Raw genomic sequence first — 22022 nt, 5'->3', positions numbered from 1 at the left:
TGGGACTTTTTGGGGGCAGGGCCATCTCTACATCCAATTTCAGCATGAAGAAGCTATGGAAAATGAGACCTTCACCCCTCACCCCAAGATTTTGAGCCCCAATCGTTCAAGGGGGGTGGAAATGATGATAGTGTTCTGTTTACTTATTTTGTGTTATCCTTGCTGTGTTGTTTTATTGTTATGATATTATTGATCCTATGTAATGGATACAAGGATTTAGGGGTGGACATTTGAATTATTAATAATTATTTTGGGGATGATTGATTGAAGAGATTATCTTGCTGGGACCTAGGGGTGGATCGCATTTGAATCGTTAAACCAATGTTTAGGAATGTCACTGAATGATATGTTTTGCTTTATAATTAATGATATGTTTTAGTTTCCTTTGTAATTGGATCACAATGTATGTTCTAGGATACATGGCTGATTAGATTATGTATCCTATAACATAGGGGTGGAGTGTAGCCATAATGGCTTTTGTTTTCTTTGAATGGCTCAGCTTGCCTCATTGAGCCTCTGGACACTGTGGCTTGCTCTTCCGGGGCAGGAGGCCCGGGGAGCATGCCGGGAGGCAGACGGCTTCCTGTGTGGGGAGTCATGGGGCTGGCTGAGGGGAGGTGTTAGCTCCAGAACCTGGTCTACCCTAGGGGGAGGAGCCAACTCAGGAACCAATCGGCCCTGGTCATTTGGGCGGAGCTTGATGATGTCAGAAACCCTATAAGAGGGGAGAGGACAGCTTGAAGATTCTTTCTCTCTTTCCTTTTCCGGTTGGAGCCAGAGGCAGTTACAACGACCGTTACAGAGGCAGTTACGACCGTTACATCGTCAGTTTCAGTTGCAGCTTCAGTTTCAGAAACAGACACAGCTGAGGCAGGAGCTGCCAGCAGCAGAGCTGATCTACGGGAGGAAGCTGAACAAAGACTTCAGTCCAGTGGGTAATCTTATTACCATCAAGGGGGAAACATGATTTTGCTTTACGCAATCATGTTTCTCTGTAGCCTCCTGGTTACTCTTTCAAGGCGTACCTATTGGGCCTGGAAGATTATGACCAACATATCAAAATGGGGCTTCTGGTTCATGGGTTGGTTACTGTGGAGCCTAAATAAATGTTTTGATTCTTCTGCCTTCTACTTTGAGAGTTTCTTCTATCCGGCGATTCCGAACCTTTCAGACATGTTTATGATCCTCTTTGAGATTATAAACTCGGCCCTCCTGATACAGAGGGATGAATGGAAAGTCTTGTGCTTGGGCACAAATAATCAACTTCAGTGGCATAAGATGGGGGAGGGGATGGAGCATGGATCCTAAAGTTTTTAATGAACTACAAGCACAATGTGAATCAGCAATGTCATGTTGCAGCAAAAAAGGTAAGGTATTCTTGGGTTGCATAAAGAAGGTATAATTTCTTGGAATAAAGAAATGACAGTCTCATTGTACTCTGCCCCCATCAGACCTCATTTGGAGGATTATATTCCATTGTACAATGGTGATGGTGAAGGGCCTTGAGTCCATGTCATGAGTATCAGTTGAAGGAATAGAACATGTTTGATCTGGAGAAGAGAAGCCTCAGGAGGGACATGATGGCTGTGTACAAGTATTTGAAAGGCTGTCCCATGGAGAATGGATTAGATTTTTATTCTGTGTGGACCCAGAGGGCAGAAGTAGGAATAATGGATGGGAGCTGTGAAAAGGCAAATTTAGGCTGAATATCAGGAAAAACTTCCTAATGGATAACCAGTTGTTCAGGATGTTGTAGAGGGGATTTGTGACTTAGGAAATGGGTGGGACTCAACGAACTTTGAGGTCCCTTCCACCTCTAAAACTGTGAGTGTATGAATCCTCAGTATGGCATGGCATAAAGGATAATAATGGAACTGGAGCCAGGAAGTTCTGGGTTCAAATCTCACCCCAGGTACTTCCTAGCCATGTGACAAAAGCTGTCCAAGAGGGAAATGGGTTTCCTCAAGAGGTTATTAGCCTCAAAGTTGCATGAGAGTTTTTGGCTGCTACATCACTGCGGGGTTCCCCCCTTGGTGGTTTTCAAGAAGAAGCTTGATGAGCCTTCGTTGGGTATGTTGTAGTGGGAAGCACTTTTGTGAAGGGGTTGGACTAGATGGCCAACTTTCATGTTCTAAGATTTTGTGAGGTGTGGGATGTGCCCACGGATACGTGGTTAATAAGTAGCAAGGGGACTCAGACTCCAACTTGTGTCTTCTTTCTCTCAGTTTAAAGGTCTTTTCAGCAGATCTGATTTCCACCTGTCATTAAGCATACATGTGTGCTGCTATCTCCTACCTCCATGGTGCTATGTGAGTTGTAGCAACAGTAAGGACCTTCTCACTCCCACCTCCCATTAATGCTATGCTTTGGTTCCAACCATTGTTCTTCTTCCCTTCCCAGCACCACACGTGCCCATTACTGCAGATCTATAGATAGAGGCTGGGTGACGAGTTGTTCAGTATATTATAGAGGGGGTCTGTGACTTAGAAACAGGGTTGGACTCTATGGACTTTGAGCCCACTTCCACCACTAACACTATGATGGATGAAAGGCAGTACAGCATAGCATAGAGGATAATGGAACTGGAGTCAGGGAGCTCTGGGTTCAAATCCCACACTTATGAGCTGTATGACTCTGGGCAAGGCACTTTACCTTACTGTTCTTGACATGATTTCTTCATTTATAAAATGAAGGGGTTGAAGTGGATGCCATTTCAGTTCTCTATCTATGATTCTATGAATTCCATTTTATAGAGAAAGAAAATGAAGCTCAAAGAGGCATAGGACTCACCCAACGTCACCTGATTAGTAAGCAGTGGAGCTGAGACTATACCCCAGGTGTTTGTTTTCCACGATCAATGGTCTTGTCACCATGGCTAATCTTCTCCTCCTATCTAGTACATGTGCAGGCTACTTCTTTGCTTTGACATTAGTGAAATGGAATCAGGAATACAGAAGATGGGAAATCCACTCAGGTCATCACACTAGGGGACACTGACATGGCTTTCAAAGGAGGCAAAGTACATTGCTTCTTTTGAACTTCACCTTCCCCAAGGTAGGTACTACAGGTATTATTATTGCCATCTTACAGATGAGGAAACTGAGGTTTAGATGTATTAAACGATCTGACAATGGATAAAATGTTAGTAAGTCTCAGAGGCATTTTAACCGGTATCACCTAACTCCAAGCCCAGTGTCCTAGACACTAGTATACCATGCTGTCTGCCCACTCCCAAATCAAAGGATTTAGGGGAATATCTGAGTAGCTGCTCTCTTCCTCCATCATTGCAGATAATGGAGAACAGATTTCATTAATTTTCCCTTGTTTATAGACTTCTTTGTGGATGCCCTATACCAGGCTCTGAGGGTCATCAACTGTGACAAATGGGCATGTCACTTCAACTCTCTGTTCTTCAATTTCCTCATCTGTAAAATGGGCATAAGCATACCTATATTGTCTATCTTACAGGGCTTTGAGGAAAACATTCTGTAAACCAAAAAATTGCTACATATGTGTGACTTATTCTTCCTGGGTATAGGTCTTAACTCCATCATCCTGGAAACTTTCCCAGTCCAGAGGTTAGATCTCTTCCTTCCTTGGTATCCCCTCCTCCTCAGCCAAGAGTAGAAACCGCCTATAGAAGGTGCCCCATCAAGGTGGCTGGGTGGATGGTGGACTGATTTGTCTTTAGAGGGGATGAAATTACCCGCCTTAGAACTTTAGAATTTTAGTGCTGGAATAGATCTTAGAGACGGTCACATCCAACATCTTTAATTTACATGTGAGTAATCTGAGGCTCAGAGGGAAAAGTAGCCCATACCATTTCAGGCAGTTAGTTATCAGCGGAGTCCTTCCTGTTACCCTAAATTTTTCTGTAATGTTCTTTCCATTACTCTGATCATCAATGCGCTCTCCACACAGGAAGGAACTAGAGAGCAAGACAAACACATTTTCGCCACTTGCTGACCATAGATTGTGACTCATCCAGCATAGGCAGGTGAATAACTATTTTCAAGACTGATAGTTAAGGGAAGGCATCCTGACATGGGTGGGTTTCTTCAGATCCATGCCATGACATAGCCTTGTAGCTAGGATCATTGTTTTATGAAGTCCTCTGGGTACTTGAGTAATTGATTCCTCATGGGTAACATCCAAGATGGACCTACCTTTTATTAAATTCTGGTCACCAATGAATAATTGTATAGCAGGCTCTGTGTTACTACTGCTTACTGTTACTTCTCATTCATCCTCAATGGAAAGGGATCTTAGAGTCTGGCACTGTAAAGGACCTTAAAGATCATAGATCATAAATTTAGAGCTGGCAGAGGCCACATCAAGGGCAACTAGGTGGCGCAGGGATAGAGCACCAGGTCTGGAGTTAGGAGGATTCATCTTCCTAAGTTCGAATCCGGCTTCAGACATTTAATAGCTGTGTGACCCTGGGAAAGCCATTTATACCTGTTTGCCTCAGTTTTCTCATCTGGAAAATGAACTGGAGGAGGAAATGATAAACCACTCTAGTATCTTTGCCAATAAAACTCCAAACGGGGTCATGAAAAATTGGGCACAATTGAAAAATAACTAAATAACAACGGAGGCCATATATGTGTGTGTATGTATGTATATATATTGTATATGTATATATACATATATTATATATGTATATATATGTATATATGTGTGTGTGTATATATATATATATGGAAAGAGAGAGAGAGAGAGAGAGAGAGAGAGAGAGAGAGAGAGAGAGAGAGAGAGAGAGAAGGATGAGATGGGAAGGACAGGGATGGGACAGGGAAGAGAAGGGAAGGACAGGGAAAGAAAAGACAGGGAAGGGAAGGGATGGGAAGGACAGGGAAGGGAAGTGAATATATATACATATTCATAAGTATGGGTTATTATATAGAACATCTAATTTAATAACCTCCAGGTCATCTAATACAACATCTTCATTTGCCAGATGTGGAAAGTAAAGCTCAAAGTGGTGAAGTGATTCACCCATGGTCCCCCAATTTGCAGAACTAGGATATGAGCCCAACACTTCTACGTTCAGATCCACTCCTTTTTCTGCTGTACCATGCTTCCTCTCAGGAAGGAACAGAAATTCTTTCTGTTTTATGGAGTGTCTCAGAAAGGGGAGATGACCAGAGCTATGGCTAAGAATAGTGGCACCTGGGGCATATTTAGTTCAGCTGGGAGAAGTTGGAAGCATGTTCTCAGGGATGCTTGTTACCTTTGGTGTCCTGGAACAACATCTTGGTTGTTTCAGAAAAAAGATTGATGCCTCCTTCTCTCCACACTCCCCCCAAAGGGTTAGGTGAGCATCCAATACTCCCGCCTTTATAGACTTTCTTCCCTGGACCCTCCCCTTTAGACTCCATGGCCTCTTTCCTCACTGACCACAGAGAGTTGGTAGGATACTATATCCTGGAAGAATTACTCAGCGTGACGCTTAATTGATAGGAGATAGACAAATTCAGTGGCACACTGCAAAATTCACAAGCAGAGGGACTGTTGAGATGGCCAAGGAAGGGTTGGAAAGCGGGGTGAATGGGGGGAGGAGGGAATTAATCACTGAGTCTCAGGCGTGAAATTAAATTCCAAGGGAAAGAAACCTCTTTCATTACTCCAGAGCAGAAGTAAAATGCTGCGACGTGTACATGATGACAGCCAGAGGGGATGGGGCATTGACAACTCCAGTAGCTGGGTTGGGAGACAGATGGCTCCACCTCCAAGAAAGAGCTAGCGGCATTCTGAGAGGGATGCATATGTTGTGTAGGGCGTTGGTGATGGGTAGAACCTGTGGGTCTGGGAAAAGAAGATCCTCATGATGGCTGATGTGAAAGGTTGACCCTTCCCTATGTTGGTGAAAAGCATAGCTTAGAGTACCAGTATATCCCATGTTTTCACCAAAAACAAACAAAAAAAACCCCATGTAGTTTTAGAGGGTCATGTTCCTGGGGCTGGGATTAGGTGGAATGTGCAAGAAAAGAAAGGGAAGGGACTGGTAGCAACAGAGGGGATGGTAACCTGAGGCTGTTAATTATAGCAACCATATAACATTTCTTCTTATAGCAAACTTTAAAATGTGGTGGTGTTATATTGTCCAACTAGAATGTAAGCTGCCTGAGGGCAGAGACTATAGCATATCTAGAACGTGCAACTTCCCTAGCATCTAGCATAGAGCTCTGCATGCTTCAGGTGCTTAATGAATGCTTGCTGAATTATACTATTATGTAATTTTATTTTCTCATTTCCTTAGTTATTAACAAAAGTTTTGTTTTTTTTAAAAAAAACAACACCAAAGTCAAAATAAAAAAATCCAGCTTTTGTTTCAGGTTAACAAAGAAAAAGCAGGGGCTTGTGTGGATGATTCAGGGGAGTCTGAGAGAAGTGGAAGACTCTGAAGGTCAGAGAAAGATTAGTGGTAGCAGGAGAGGGAGACTAACAACTGTCATGCTAGCTTGGGAGTGCAGAGCTCTATGCTTACAAAGAAGCAGAGAAAACCTTGGATAGGAGACGGTGTGGTATGGGGGAAAGAACACTGACTCAGGGGTTGGAGAACAAAGGGTCTAATCCTGATTCTGCCTCTTGCTACTTGTGTAATACTGGGCAAGTCATTTAACTTGCCTGAGACTCAGTTTCCCTAGCTATAAAATGAAGGGGTTAGCCTAGGTGGCCTCTAGGATTCCTTCTAGCTACAGATCTTTTGGGTCTGGAGTGCTGGCCTTGCCCTCTTTTTATAAAAGTTAAATTTAAATTTTCAACGAGTAGGTATTGATTTTTTTCCTCTCAACCTCTAATGGAAAAGGAAAGAAAAAACCCTTGTAATGAACATGCATAGTTAATTAAAATTCTTGCATTGTCCATGCCTTAAAGTGTACATTTCATTCTACATCTGCAAGAAGCATTTTGCATCTTGTATCTATCACCTGTCAGTCAGAAGAGTAACATGTTTCATCATTAGTTCTCTAGAATCATGGTTGTTCATTGTTGTTGAGCAGAGTTCTTAAGTCTTCCAAAGTTGTTTACAATGTTGTCTAGTCTTTGTAACATTGTTGTTATTATATGAATCGTTCTGGTTCTGCTCACTTCATTATGCATCAGTTCATATGAATCTTCCCAGGTTTCTCTGAAACTATCCTTTTCATAGTTTCTTAAGACACAATAATATTCCATTACATTCATATATTATACTTGGCTTAGCCATTCCCAAACTTAGGGTACCCTTTTAGTTTCTAATCCTCTGCCACTACAAAAAGAGATGCTATAAATCTGAGGTTCCTTTTTTTCAACAATTTTCTCAAACCTCTTTCTCCCACTCTTCTCCCCACCCCACTGAGAAAGCAAGAAAAACAAAATCCTTTGTTACAAACATGTATATTCAAGAAAAATAAATTACTATATTTGCCAGGTCTTTTTTATAAGTCCCAAGCTGCCCTCTATCATGTTTCTGTCAGGAGCTAGGTGGCCTGTTTCATCATGAGTCCTCTGGAATCATGGCTGGCCATTCTGTGGACGAAAGGTCCTAAGATTTTCAAAGATGGTTGTCTTTATAATGTTGTTATTGTATGAAAATTGTTCTCTTAGTTCTTCTCAATTCACTTTGCATCAGTTCATACAAATTTTCCCTGTTTTCTCTGAAACCATTCCCTTTATCATTTCTTATGGTGCAATTGTATTCCATCACATTAATATACTATAGCTTGTTCAGTCATTCCCCAATTGATGGGCACCTCCTCAGTTTCCAATTCTTTGCTACCACAAAGAGAGCTGCTACAAATATTTTTGTACATATGGGTCTTTTTCTTCCTTCTTTTATCTCTTTGGGGGTTGTTGTTGTTCTTCCTTTGTTTTTTGAAGACCAATGACATCACAAATGAGTGATGTCTTGATTTACACATAAATTGCATTTAAGTGAGACAGAGTTGCACAAATCATCAGCCCCATTCTCTCTTCCAGAATCACTGAAGTCTAGTGGGAAGACAAAAATCATGGCAATAGCCTGGGATGCATTGGATGATCTTGGTGTCTTCGATGTCTGACCAAATTCTAAGTGCTCTACAGTGCCTACTTCAGCCACCTTCATGGCTGTTAAAACAAATCGTTCTCATCTGCCCATTCCTTGGGAGGAGATCTTCACATGCTTGGGATAGGCATCCTCCTAACTCATTGATGGGTTTAAAACCTGTCATCTACCCTCAACCTGATTTAGCCTGTCTCTATGCCTTACCGGGGTGTGGCCACTACACACGCTACGACTTCGTGGTATAGACTTAGGAATGGTATTACTGGGTCAAAGGGTATGCACAGTTTAATAACTTTTGGGCATAGTTCCAAATTGCTTTCCAAAATGTTTGGATCAGTTCACAGCTCAACCAACAGTGCATTAATAAGATACCTGTTTTTCCCATAGCCCTTCCAACATTTGTAATTTTCCTTTCTTTTTTGCCAAATTTATCCATTTGATGGGTGTGAGTAGAATTTCAGAGTTGTTTTAATTGGTAATTTTATAATTATTAGCGATTTGGAGCTTTTTTTGGAGCTTTTTTCTATATGGCTATTGATAGCTTGGATTTCTTCCTTTAAGAACTGCCTGTTTATATTCTTTAGCCGTTTATCAATTGGGAAATTGTTCATATTCTTACAAATTTGAATCCATTCCTTAAATATCTTAGAATTATAAGAGAAACTTACTGCAAAGATTTTTCCATTTGTCTGCTTCTATTCTAATTTTAGCTGTATTGGGGTTTTTTGCACAAAATTTTTAATGTTATGTAATCAAAATTTTCCATTTTACCTTCTGTAACCCTCTTTCTTTCAATCAAGAGTTTTTCTCCTATCCATGGATCTGAGACACTTTTTTCTTGCTTCTCTTGAGGTTCCTTCTTTATACCCCATGAGAGTGGATTTCTAGGGATTCTGAGGACTCAGGCCACTGCTACATCTCCCATCCAATCTGTTGTTGCCCAGGAAGGAAAGTACTCTGCCCATTTCCCACTCCTAGCAGGTGTATCCATGCTGGCTAGGGCTCCACAAATAAAAAATTAAGCCTCAGAAGATGTCAACATAGCTAACTTGGAGCCCAAAGCATAGGAGCTTTGGATGGCTAAGCCTGAGACAGAGTGAGAGTCATTGGAATGTGAGAGCAGCTTGGTTCAGGTACAAGGGAGTGTGGGCAGTCAGTGAGCACCCACTCAGGAGTGGGCTAACTCTGCCCTAGTAATAGTGGCATCTTTGCCTGGAGAGAAAACTTACAAATCAGCCTGTTACAATATATCAGACCAGAGTCCCTGTGTTACCTATATATTCCCTTCTCATCTTTCATCCCAAGTTATTGGTTCCCTTAGAGTCCAAGTAGATGGTACAGTAGACAGAAGATGGGGCTTGGCACCAGGAAGACCTGACTTAAATACCACTTCAGTTACTTGTTATCTGTGTGATTGATTGGGCAAGTCATTTAACGTCTCAGCCTCATTTTCTTCATCTGTAAAATGAGGATAAAGATGGTACCTACTTGAAAGGCTGATTGTGAGAACCAAATGAGATAACATTTGTAAAGTGCTTTGCAAACATTAAAGAACTATTGAAATGCTATTATTATTATTATTGTTATTATTAGCTATTATTATTATTAATAGCCCTCCATCACCATCTCATACAATAGTGAAGGGGGAGAAGAAAGTATCTTCCCTGGGACAAAGGCTCTAGGTAACCCCTCCTACTCCAAATGTATAAAGGCCAGGTGGCCCAAGGAAGGGTCCTGCCAAGGGGTTTATCCTAGTGGGGTTCATCATACCTGACCCAATGGGACCTGAAAGGCTTACTTCTATGTTATGTGAGTGACAAGCAAATATGATACAAAATACCATTAAGCAACATTTACAGTTTTGTAGTGAAGCTCTCAGGTAACACTTAACAATAGGATTATAGACCCAAGGAAGATGCTCATGGTAAGGGGAGCTTGTCACATAACTAAAAGTCAGAAAGGACCTCAGAGATACAACTCACAGGTGAATAAGGAATTCCCTACCAGGGGGAGGGAACCTGTGGCCTTGAGGCCACATGTGGCCTTCTAGGTCCTTGGGTGTGGCCTTTTGACTGAGTCCAGTGTTACAAAACAAATCTTTTTATTAGGGGGATTTGTTCTGTGAGGTTTGGATTCAGTCAAAGGACTGAACTTGAGGACCTAGAGGCCCACATGTGGCCTCCAGGCTATAGGTTCCCCACCCCTGTGTTATTAATCTCAACAAATATTCATTTAACCTTTGCTTGAAGAATTTCAGGGATGGGGAGCTCACTACCTTCTGAGACGGTCCATTCCACCATTGAAAAATTCTAATTGTTAGGGAATTTCCCCTTAAATGAAGCCTACATCTGCCTCACTGTCATTTCCTCCTGTTGCTCCTTATTCTGCCCTCTGAGGCTAAACAGGCAAATCAAATCCCTCTGCCACTTGACAGCCCTTCAAATACTTGAGGACAGCTATCATGTCCACCTCCTCCCAGTACTGACATCTTCTCTTCTCCAATTCCTTGTTTCTTCAATCAAAGCTCTTGTGGTTTTGAGATCTTCCTCTTCCTCCTCCTTCTCCTCTGGAAACACTCTTGCTTGTCCACATACTTCTGGAATGTGGTGGCACCTAGATGCGGGCTCAGTGATCACATGGCCCATTTTGGGCCTCTCTCGAGGCTGCCTGGGAGCATGCTCGTTTCTCAACCCCTGCATCAAGCCCCTATCCCCTTGGTGCTACCTGTGCTCTTTTGGCAATGGCAGCACTTTGCTTCCAGGTCTTGCTGCTCCTTCACCCATCCTCTGTCTAAACTGACTCTGCAGATTAGAAAGAAGCTCAGGAAGTCATGCTTCTACCAACTGGAGATGAGATTCAAATGGACGGTCCTTCATAGGGCTAGCATTTAGGTTGGCAAAGCCCTCCATACATAATATCCAATCTGATCCTCACAGCAACCCTGGGAGATAGGTACTATTATTACAGTGTATATTTGTATAATAAAATTCCCATTTTATAGCTAAGGAAAACAGGCTGAGGAAGGAAAGAAGAAAGGAAGGAAATAAACATTTATTAAATCCCTACTGTATATGTCAGGCACTGTGCTAAGCACTTTATAAATATTATCTCATTCTCAACCACCCTGAGAGGTGGGCACTTTCATTAATCCCATTTTATAGCTGGGAAGGAGATAGAGACTAAGTGACTTGCCTAGGGGTCACATTGCTAATGTGTCTGGGGAAGGATCCAAATTCAGGTCTTCCTGGCTCCAGTTCCAGTACACTGCTTAGAATGTCAGCATTAGATGGAACCCTAGAGGTTTTCTAGTCCAGCTCTCTCCTCTCACAGACAGGGAGAGTTAGAGCCAGGTTATGCAGCCAACATGTGCATGGCAGGCCCAGAACAAAAAGGCTGTTGGTGCAGAGCTCTTTGTCCTACATCCTGTTGTATTCCCCAGGGGATCCTCATCCGAGGGACGACAGGAAGCAAAGAGAAAATATTTTCAACCATGGCTTAGTAAAAAATACAGATATGATTCTCAAATGGCTTTCTGTCCAGTAGAATGTAAGCTCCTGGATGGCAGTGGATGTTTTCATTTTCATTTTTGTTTTTGGCTTTCTATCTCCAGTATCTAGCCCAGAGCCATTTAGAGTAAGCACTTAATGAATGCCAGTAGAATAGAATGAATGAATGAAAATCAATGTTTCTTCTGTGGACCTTTTATAAGAGTGAGGAATGTACCAAAGCTTTCTGCAGGAAGTTAAGATGGGAGGAAACTGAGGCCTTCTTCAAAATCTCCCTTTAACGCTCACTCTTCTGGGAAGCCTTTTTGGAAACGATCTTTCTAACTATATTTGCTGTTTTACTCCCCATCACTCCATGAAGGTATGTGACATAACTCTAGGGACTGGACCTATGATTTCACACATAACGGAATTCCTGGATAAGGAAATTTCTCCTATCAGTGAAAGTCGTAACCTTCTCTGCATCATCATCATCGTCATCATCATCGCTAGTATCCATATAGCACTTTCAGGCTGGCAAAGTGCTTTACAACAATTATCTCATTTTATCCTCACAAAACCCTGGGAGACAGATGCTATTATTATCACACCCATTTCACAGATGATGAAAACTGAGACTGAGAGCATGTTTAAGTGACTTAGGTCTTCCTGATTCCAGGTTCAATGCTCTATCCACTCTGCTGCCTAGGGAATTGCCTAGAACCTTGAGAGGTTAAACAACTTGAACATGGTCAATATATTGGTAAGAATATTTGCTGCTGAAATGAGATAGTATTTGTAAAACTTGCCAACTTCCATGATCCACATAAGTCTCAGTTATTATTCTACCCACCCATCCCCACCAGATGTGGCTTTTATATGGCTTATACCAGTTCTAAAGAACAAGGGAAGTGGTAAAGATGGAGATGACAAAAATGTCCATTCATTTGGATGGAAAGAAATGTTTTTTAAAAATCACAGTAAATACTTTTATGTGGGATCTTGCATAATTATACTTAGTACTTTGTTTTAATGCTTCAGAAGATTTGTGATTTCACCTGCAGGGATACTCCCTCCATCGGCACAGGTTGTAACCCCCCCACACCTTTAGTAGAAATTACTTCATGATTTGATATAGCCAAAAATATTCAACACCCAGTAGTCATCATTCTAGTAAAGAGTCTCTTTGAATTTACCTAGTTTGTCCTGAGAGGGCAGATGCAGAGTTTATACTCTGTACAGACTGTACTATATTCTAAACTTGATAATAATAATGAAATATTAACTCATTTGTATAATGATTTAATATTTATATATCACTTTCTCACAACAGGTAGGAGCAAGAATTAGATTGTAGGTGGTCTCAACGTTTTCCCTATCTTACAAATGAACCTTACTGAGGTTTGGAAAACTAAAATGACTTCATTAATTGTCACAAAACTAGTGATCACCAGACCTGAAAAGTGAACCCAGTGCTCCTGACTCCAAATTCTAAATTTGTGCCACATTGTATACAATACTTTATTATCTCTTATGGCAAAAGCTGGCAGAGCTTTTCATCCCTTTGCATAGCATTGAGGAAGGCAGTGTCACCTCAATTTCGTGATGGGGCATCCCAGTAGGACTCAGAAGGAGGTCCTTATTGTATATTTATTCTCTCTCTGTGTGTCTGCCTCTGTCTGTCTCTCTGCCTCTGTCTCTGTCTGTCCATCTCTGTCTCTGTTTCTGTCTCTCTCTCAGGGTTCTCCTTTTAGGGGTACAGATTATATTAGGACTAGATTATATCTCATGAATCTGAACCTACAAATAAGCGGCTTCGTGAGTATCTTGAAATTTCATGCTTATATGCTATTTTCCAATACTGAAAGCACATTTAAAATTGAACCTCTGCATTCCAATTCTTCTGCTCCCCATTCAGAGCCCTTTGCATATGTCATGGGTATTCTTATCCATGGTGCTGACAATGACTCCTGGACTTTGCAAGGGAAATTCTTTTTTTTTATCCCCCACTTTTGATCTTGACACATTCCCATCCCCACTCTGGCCTTGTGAGGGCCCACTGCCTACCTGACACAGAGAGTCGGGCCCCATTACTTTGGCGGGTCTCACCACTGTACTTGTGTTTGGTGATGCAGCGATATGTAGACAGGGCGTCCTCCTTCTGCACATCTGAGATGTACAGCCCACCATGGAAAGTAATAAAAAACCTATTTTCTGGAGACACAAAGAAGAGAGAAATAGCTTATTAGTTGATTGGCTAGGGCTGCCACCTTGGGTAGGGGTTACCCACGAAATAAGAGCATAGGAGTAAATTTGTTATAGGGGAGTGTCCCAGGTGAATGAAAATTTTAGTCATGCACATAGACAACACGAAGAATTGTAGTCAAACACTCTCTATCCATCCATTTATTCATCCATCCATCCATCCATCCACCTACCCATCCATTGATCTATCCCATTCAAAAAAGACTTATTAAGTTCTTAATATATGCCAGGCACTGGTCTAAGCATTGAGTATATGAAGAAAAAAACCAAAAAATAGTCTCTGTCTTCAAGGAACTTATCTTCTATTGGGCAGAAACAACATATACATGGAAAGATACAGAGTAAATATAAAATAATGTGGGTGGGGGGGACACTAACAAGTGAGGAGATTAAGAAAGGCTTCAGATAGGATATGTGAATTGAGGTCATCCTTGAAGAAAGTTATATATTCTAAGAGGTAGCAGTAAGTAAGAAGTGTATTCCAGGCATAGGAAAAAGCAGTGAAAAAGCCTGGACATAGAGGTTGAATTGTGTTGCACAGAAAACAACAAATGGGCCACTTTGGAGTAGAGTATTTGGGAGGGAATCATGTGTCATGAGCCTAGAAAGGTAGAAGTCAGAGCCAGACTGTGAGTATCTCATTCTAAAGTCAAGAGGGAGCCCTGGGAGCCTCTTGAGAGACATGGTCAGACCTTTGCTTTGGGCAAGTTACCTAACCTCTTGAGAACTTAGGTTTCTTCTCCTGGAAAACAAGTAAGATGAACTAGATTATCTCAAAGGCCTCTTACAATGTCAGATCTTAGAGAAATATGATCTGTTCTATCCCATAGGCCGTGTCTGTGGCATGATCACTTAGCACGTTAAGGTGCTAAGGCTGGTGATTCAAGCCTACTCAGTGACGGTTACCATGAGTAAGTTCAAGAGCACAGATCTATACCATCTGTTGGCATCTAGGTGGCATATCGGATAGACTTTTTGGCAATGGAGTCAGAAAGACCTGAGTTCAAATCCTGCCATTTATTAGCTTTGTAACCCTGGACAGGTCATTTAACCTTTCCTGAACTCTGTTTCCTCATCCATAAAATTAGGCAGTTTAGATTCGATGGTCTCTAAGGTTCTTTCAAGTTCTAAATCTTATTGATTTCTGTGACCAGAGTCTCCTAAGAAGATACTCATTAACGGTTCAATATCAACTTTGACTAGTGGAGTCCCCCATGAATCTGTTCTTGACTCTGTTTTTTGTCTGTTTTAACATTTTTATCAATGGCTTGGATAAAAGCATAGAAGGCAAGCTTATCAACTTTGCAGTAGACATAAAACTGGGAAGGAGATGTGATAATTTGTAGGACAGTCAAGATCCAAACTGATCTCTATAGGCTAGAACACCAGAAAAGCAGCTTTGTACAGTCCCTGGAGAGCTAAGAAGGGTTGTCACATTTTAAAATAAAGCTTTATTGTATTTAAAAATGTAAAAAAAATCACTTCTAGCTGGGGGGGGGCGACATATAAAAAGGACTGGGGGAGGATTTCATTCTCCACTTGTAGTTTGCTAACTCCTAGACTAGATCATTAGGCTGACTCTAATCAGGTGAAATTAAAAACAACAACAAACAACAAAAACCAAAGTCCTCCCCTTGGGTTCAAACAATGAATTTCATAACTAAAATATTTAGGAAGGAAGAAGGAAATAAGCACTTACAAAGTGCCTACTATGTGCCAGGCATAGTGCTATTTTTACAACTAATATCTTACTTGATTTTCACAACAACCGTGGGAGACGGGTGCTATTATCCCCACTTTACAGATAAGGAAACTGAGGTAGACAGAGGTTAAGTGACTTACCCAGGGTCACACAGCTAGTAAGTGTCTAATGCTGGATCTGAACTCAGGTCTTCCTGACTCCAGGCCCAGTGCTCTATCCACTGTTCCACCTAGCTGTTTATGATATGATTGGAGGAAATGATGCTTAATGTGGAGGAGAAAAGAATAAGGGTAGACATGAATCACGTCTTCAAGTATTTGAAGGCCTGTCATGTGGAAGACGCAGCGCATAGGACACCGGGCCTGGAGTTGGGAAGAATCATCTTCCTGAGTTCAAATCCAGCTTCAGACACTTACTATCTATGTGACCCTGGGCAAGTCACTTCACTCTGCCTCAGTTTCTTCATCTGTAAAATAAGCTGGAGAAGTAAATGGCAAATCACTCTAGTAAATTTGCCAAGAAAACTCCAGTTGGACATGACTGAAAAGGACTGAACAACAACATGTAGAAGAACTCTTAGATTTGTGTTCATTGGTCCCTGAAGGCACTGAATGTAAGTTTGGCAATACATAAGGGAAAAAATTCATAATGCTCAGTGCTATTCAGAAGTGAGTTAGACTTGGGAGAAAATGGATCCCTCCTCTCTTGAGGATTCATTTGAAGACTGCATCTTGCCTTGTTCTGGATACTTTAGAGAAGATTCTTATTCAGGTATGATTTGGACTCTCAATCTACCTATCAATCAACAAATGGTTATTAGGCTTCTACTATGTGCCAAACAGTGGGTTAGGTTCTAGGGAGTCAAAGACAACATGAAATTGTGCCTGCCTCAAAGAGCTTACACTCTATTGGGAGAAACAAGGTATGCATAAAGATGCACACATGGGACAGACAGCATGGTATAGGAGAGAGATAGAGAGCTGGCCTCAAGCCTAGAAGTCCTGCCTTGGACACATACTCACTGTATGACCCTGGACAAGACATCTAACTTTAGTTCTGGCAATTTTTTATAAGTTAATAAGTTTTATAAGTTAAATAAGTTTTATAAGTTAATTTATTTATTTTAAATTTTCAACATTAACTTCCGTAGGTTTTAAATTCCTGCCCCGCCCCCCAGATGGCATGCAATCTGATATAGGCTTTGCATATACATTCTTATTAAACATATTTTCACATTAATCATGTTGTATAGAAGAATTATAATGAATGGGAGGAACCATGAGAAAGAAAGAAAAAAACAAAACAAAAAAAGAGAAGAGTATGCCTCGCTCTGCATTCAGACTCCATAGTTCTTTCTCTGGATGTGGGTGGCATTTTCCATCATGAGTCCTTTGGAATTGTTTTAGGTCCTTGCATTGCTGAGAAGGGCTAAGTCTATCAAAGTCAGTCATTGCACACTGTGGCTGCTACTGTGTACAATGTTTTCTTGGTTCTGCTCATTTCACTCAGCATCAGTTCATATAAGTCTTTCCAGGTTTTTTCTGAAGTCCACCTGTTCATCATTTCTTATAGCACATAAGTATTCCATTGCATTCATATACCACAACACTAGGCAACTTTCTAAGACTATACATTACAGGGAAGGTGACAAGCTACTTTGGTAGAGGAGGGTTCCTCTTTCAGGTATTACTTCTTATATCAGTGAAATCACAGGTTCAGTCCTTAACCCTATATATGCACACATACACGAAATATATCCAAAGTTACTTAGGAAAGGAGTGTGGGGGGAGGGAAGGCACTAGCATCTGAGGGCATCAGGAAGGGATTTGTGTAGATGGTGGTCTTTGAGATGTGTTTGAAGAAAACTAGAGATTCTAAGAAGTGGAAATGAGGTGACAGGGCATTCGATTCATGGGGGGCAGTCTTTGCAAAGACATGAAGATGGGAGATGGAAGGCCATGTATGAGAAATAACAAGGTGGTCGTTTTGGCTGAACCATAGAATCCATAAAAGGGAGTGCTTTCCCATAAGCCTGGAAAGGTGAGTTGGAGCCAGATTGTAAATGGCTCCAAGAAGTAAACAGAGGAGTCTGTATTTGATCCTAGAGGTAAATGAGTAGGGAGTGACATAATCAGATTCTAAAAAGGAAATCCCTTTGGCAGGGGTGTGGAGGATGGATTGGAGAGAGGGGGGACTTGTGGCAGGAGAATCAATTAAGAGCACTTTTTCAATCATCCAGACAGGAGGCGATAAGACCCTGAAATAGATTGCTTCTGAAATACCTTATGACCCTGAGGTTATATGATCTTGTTAAGATGCTTTTACTTTTAGGGGCTGACAGAGAAGATGATTCCCTTATGCTCCCTATTCCCATATTCTTCCTCTAGCGGCAAGTGTTTCCCTACTCATTCACCTTGGTTTCCCCTCTGAACCTTCAGTATTCCACACCAGTCTTTTTTCACTGTAGGATCACAGGACCATAGTTAGAGCTAGAAGGGCCTTTTAAGGTCATTGAGTCCAATATCCTCATTTTACAGATGAGGAAACTGAGTCTTAAAGAGATTAAGAGGCTTGTGCAATGTCACCCAGCTGTGTTGCAATTTGAACTCAGGTCTTCCTGATTCTGTTCTATCCACTATGAAGTGCTGTCTGTCTTGCATGATGTTCTAGCTGGAACAAGTCCATTCAATTCCAGGTACCAGGCAAGAGTTATAGGGGAGAACAGACTGGTTCTTTTCCTCTCCTTTTTGATGCCTCCTGAGTAAGTGTAAAGGCTGATGTCACATTACTTTCCAGGGTAGTCTTAACTTTCTGATTTAGGGATGGTGTTCATTCCTCTCCCCTTTCCTCATACTTTTACGGTATCCTCTCCTTCCTTCCCAGTCCAGCATTACTGCAGAGCTACCAGGTCATCTCTGCTCCCCACTCTAAAAACAATTCCTTGCAGTTGTAGTTCACTTTTTATACTACAGAGTGCTTTCATGTCTGTTAATTCATTTGATCCTCATAATAAGTCCCTGGGGTTGTCTGGGCAAGGGTCATTATGCTCATTTTCCAGATGAGAAAATTGAGGTCCATAGAGGTCGTGAGACTTGACCAAATTTACTTGACTAAAAAAGTCAGCTTTTTCTACTTGAAAAGCAGACATGGTTTCCTCCAGAAAGTGGAGAGGGAGGGATGATAGGATCACAGGGTTTAGAACTAGGAAGGCATTCAGAGCTCCTCTAGTGTAGCCTTCTCATTCAAACTGAATCCAAAGTCATCTAGGAACTTACCAGCAGAGCAGAGATTTGAATTCAGGACTTTGGGCTCCAAATCCAGGACTCTTGCCAATACCTTACAACAAAAGGGGGAGTGTGTATCATAAAATAAAGAATTTCTGAGTCGGACAGGACCTCCATAATCATTGAGTCCAACTCATGACTCAACAAGTGGTCATACTGTAATTGGTGAACACCTCCAGTGCTGTATTCTCTCCCAAGGTAATCTGTTCCATTTGTGTGCAGCTCAAATTATTAGGAAGTTATTCCTAATATTGAGCCTAAATTTGATTTCTGATTGTTTCTACCCATTGCTCCAGGTTCTGTCCTGTGGTGTCAAATGGAATAGATCTGACCCCTCTTCCATATGATAGCTTTTCAAATACTTTATAGCAGCTCCTGTGTTCCTGGGGAGGCCTCGTCCTCTCCTTTTTCTTTTCTTTCCCTCTCTTCTAGCACCCTTTCCTTTCTCCTGTGTACTCCCAATGCCACACCAACAGGTCCTCTGTCTCCAAATCTATTCAGAAGGTGGTACCTAGAACAAAGCATGTACAATGCCCGCTTGTTGATCTATGGATCCCGTATTAAGAAGAATGCCCTCTATAACATTCCCCAACAGATGCTTGAAGGCCTCCAGTTGGTGGCTTAGAAGGTGGAGGGGGGAAGTACCCACTAACCCCTGAGGGTGCTCCTTCCACTTTTAGGCAGCTCTAAGTGTTATCAAGGTTTTCCTTACATTCAATCTAACCTAGCTCTTTGCAACTTCCAGCCATTGCCTCTCATTATGACTTCTGGAGCCAGGAAGAACAATTCCAATCCCTCTTCCATAAAACAGTCCTTTGTAAAGTTGAAGGCAGCTTTCATCTCCCCTCTGACTCTTCTCTTCTTCAGGACAAGCATCCCTTGTTCCTTCAGCTAATTCTCATGTGACACAATATTCAGGCTCTTCGGTATTCTGGTTGCCTTCCCCTGGATGCTCTCTAGCTTTATCACTGGCATTCTTAGAACGTGGTATCCCATGCATTCCTTCTCTGGCTAAGAATGTGTCTTTTAAAATACAAAATTAGTGGGCAAATGCTTCGCCAAATGGGATGATTGACTCATTGTGGCTTCCCAGGCCTCTTTGGTGGTACAGATATTTGATTGGGTGTGGCGAGGGAGCAGCCTTGACCCCCTTCAATCACTGACATAGGTATATGGCTTCTCATCTCATTAGGATGATGGGTCATATGTCCTTCTTCCTAAAGGAAGACAAGTTCCCCAGTCCCAGACATAAGTTCTCCCTAATTCCATAGCTTGGGACAAAATGGACCAGATGCTGTGCTCATTCCCTACTGAACTTAACCCTTTGGGTCTTCCAGTCCCACTGTTTATGGGAGCAGACATTTATTTTTAATTCATTTAGGTGGCACAGTGGTTAGAGTATTGGACTCAGAGTCAGGAAGAAAAGAGTTCAAATCCTCCCCCAGACACTTATTAGCTGTGTTACCCTAGGCAAGTCACTTAACCCCTGCCTCCCTCTATAAAATAAGGACAAAAATATCACCTACCTCACAGGGTTGTTGTGAGGGCTAAATGAGCTAGCCTTGCTTACCTTAACGTGCTAAATAAACGCTATTACTATTATTATTAATCATTATTATGCTCCGAGGGCAATACATGTTTCCCCAGGGAGAAGTAAGAGAGATTCTCAGTGAGGGGAACCAGGTGAAATGCTTCTTGTAGAATAGGGGGTCTTTTGGACTACATTATACCATTTCCCCCAGTCCTCCAAAACATGCACATAGACGCATCTAACCACAAAACTCTGTGGTGTGGGTGGAGGGAGGAAGGGAACAGGAATGAGGGGGAAATGGTGGGGGATGGGGGAGAGAGACCTAATGCTGCCAGACCCAAGGAAACAGGGGAGGGAGGAGTGGAGAGAGAGAGGCTGGATCTTCACCAGCCCCAGTCTGCCTGTGCTGTTTTGTCCCCCTCCTGTGACATCCCAAAGTCACTGCAGAAGCACCCGAATAATTTATTACGTAACCGGGAGCAGAATGCAGAACAGTTGGAGGGGGGTGGTGCCAATCAGAGCCACCAAGAGGGGTGGGGACTGGGGAGGATGTCCAGGCTCCCAAGAGAGAAACAGGAGAAAAACACAGAGCGGCCCACAGGTGCCCACAGCTCTGGCATGGGAGGACCTCAGGAAGCCCCTAGCTCCCAGCAAATCAAGCAGAAGAACCTATTGGCCAGACTGGAATTTTCAGTGGGGGGCGCTTGGTAGGGTGGGGGGGAGGAGGGCGTGTGGCGGTTGGGGGGGAGATGTTGTTTCTATAGCAACAAAAGCAGCTGCTGGATCTGATGTTTCACATCCTTCACTGTTCTTGTTTTCTCCCTCCTCCCCCCCCCTTTTCTGTGCATGTTAATTGCAGTAACATATTCAGACACAGTCTATTGCTCCTCCTGAAACAAAGGCGTGGAGAGTCAGGGAGATACTCAATATGATGGAGGGGAAGGAGAAATCAGGGGTATTATGTTAATCTCCTCTGGGGGGGAACTTGTGCAACATTAGTTCTGCATGTTTGATGAGAATCCATTGATAGGCCCTGCTGGGGAGAAGGGAGGAAGACAAGGCAGTCTCTCCCACAATACAGAGAGGGAAAAGAGAGCTCAGAGGGATGCAGAGATCTGATCAGGGCCAGGCGGGGCTTGAGGAGACCACTGGGATGCAGACCCACCATGGCTATGATCTTTCTCCTTTTCCTCCACCACCAAAAACCATGTGGGATCCTGAATGGGAGCCTCCTACAGGACTCCTTCTGCTGTCCCAGAGAGAACCAGCTTTTAGGAATGGGCAGAGAACGAAGCATTTTGCTCTCTCCTCTAAGGGAAGAGTCTTGCCTTGCTGGGCATGGGAGCCATACTTCCTCCTCAGGCCCTGAGACTAAGGCCACTAGTTCACTGAGCGAGCTGGGCTCTTTCTGTGTCTCATGTTGCCCTCCTATAATCTGGGGACAGTAATGGCTGCCTCTCAAGAAAGCATAAATGGGAGGAGATGTGACAGTACAATTAGCTCTCATTATCAGAGCTGCCCTTCTACTTTTAAATTGCTCTTAATCATTTAATCTCCAGGCTTACTTCTGCCCTCTCTGCCCCTTCATTTGCCTTCTTGATTCCTTCTAGATCAGCTGGAGTGGGTGAGGTAGGCTGGAGGAACAGCTGAGCAGGCTCTGACCCCTGGGAGAGTGATGATAACCATGGGGAGGTGCATCCTTGGCGTGGGCAGACCCAAGGGAGGT

General features: G+C 42.4%; 1 protein-coding gene across 1 annotated transcript in view; it reads right to left on the bottom strand.

Moving 5' to 3' along the window:
- Positions 1 to 22022, bottom strand: part of DSCAML1 (DS cell adhesion molecule like 1) — a 515992-nt gene that overhangs the window by 133979 nt on the left and 359991 nt on the right. The window contains 1 exon segment of the mRNA XM_036742507.1: positions 13582 to 13728. Coding sequence (XP_036598402.1) covers positions 13582 to 13728 — 147 coding nt within the window.

This window comes from Trichosurus vulpecula, chromosome 2 (genome assembly GCF_011100635.1).
Source record: "Trichosurus vulpecula isolate mTriVul1 chromosome 2, mTriVul1.pri, whole genome shotgun sequence".
NCBI lineage: Eukaryota > Metazoa > Chordata > Mammalia > Diprotodontia > Phalangeridae > Trichosurus > Trichosurus vulpecula.
The sequence above is the reverse complement of the archived record's forward strand: the minus strand, read 5'-3'. Positions and strand labels throughout refer to the sequence as shown.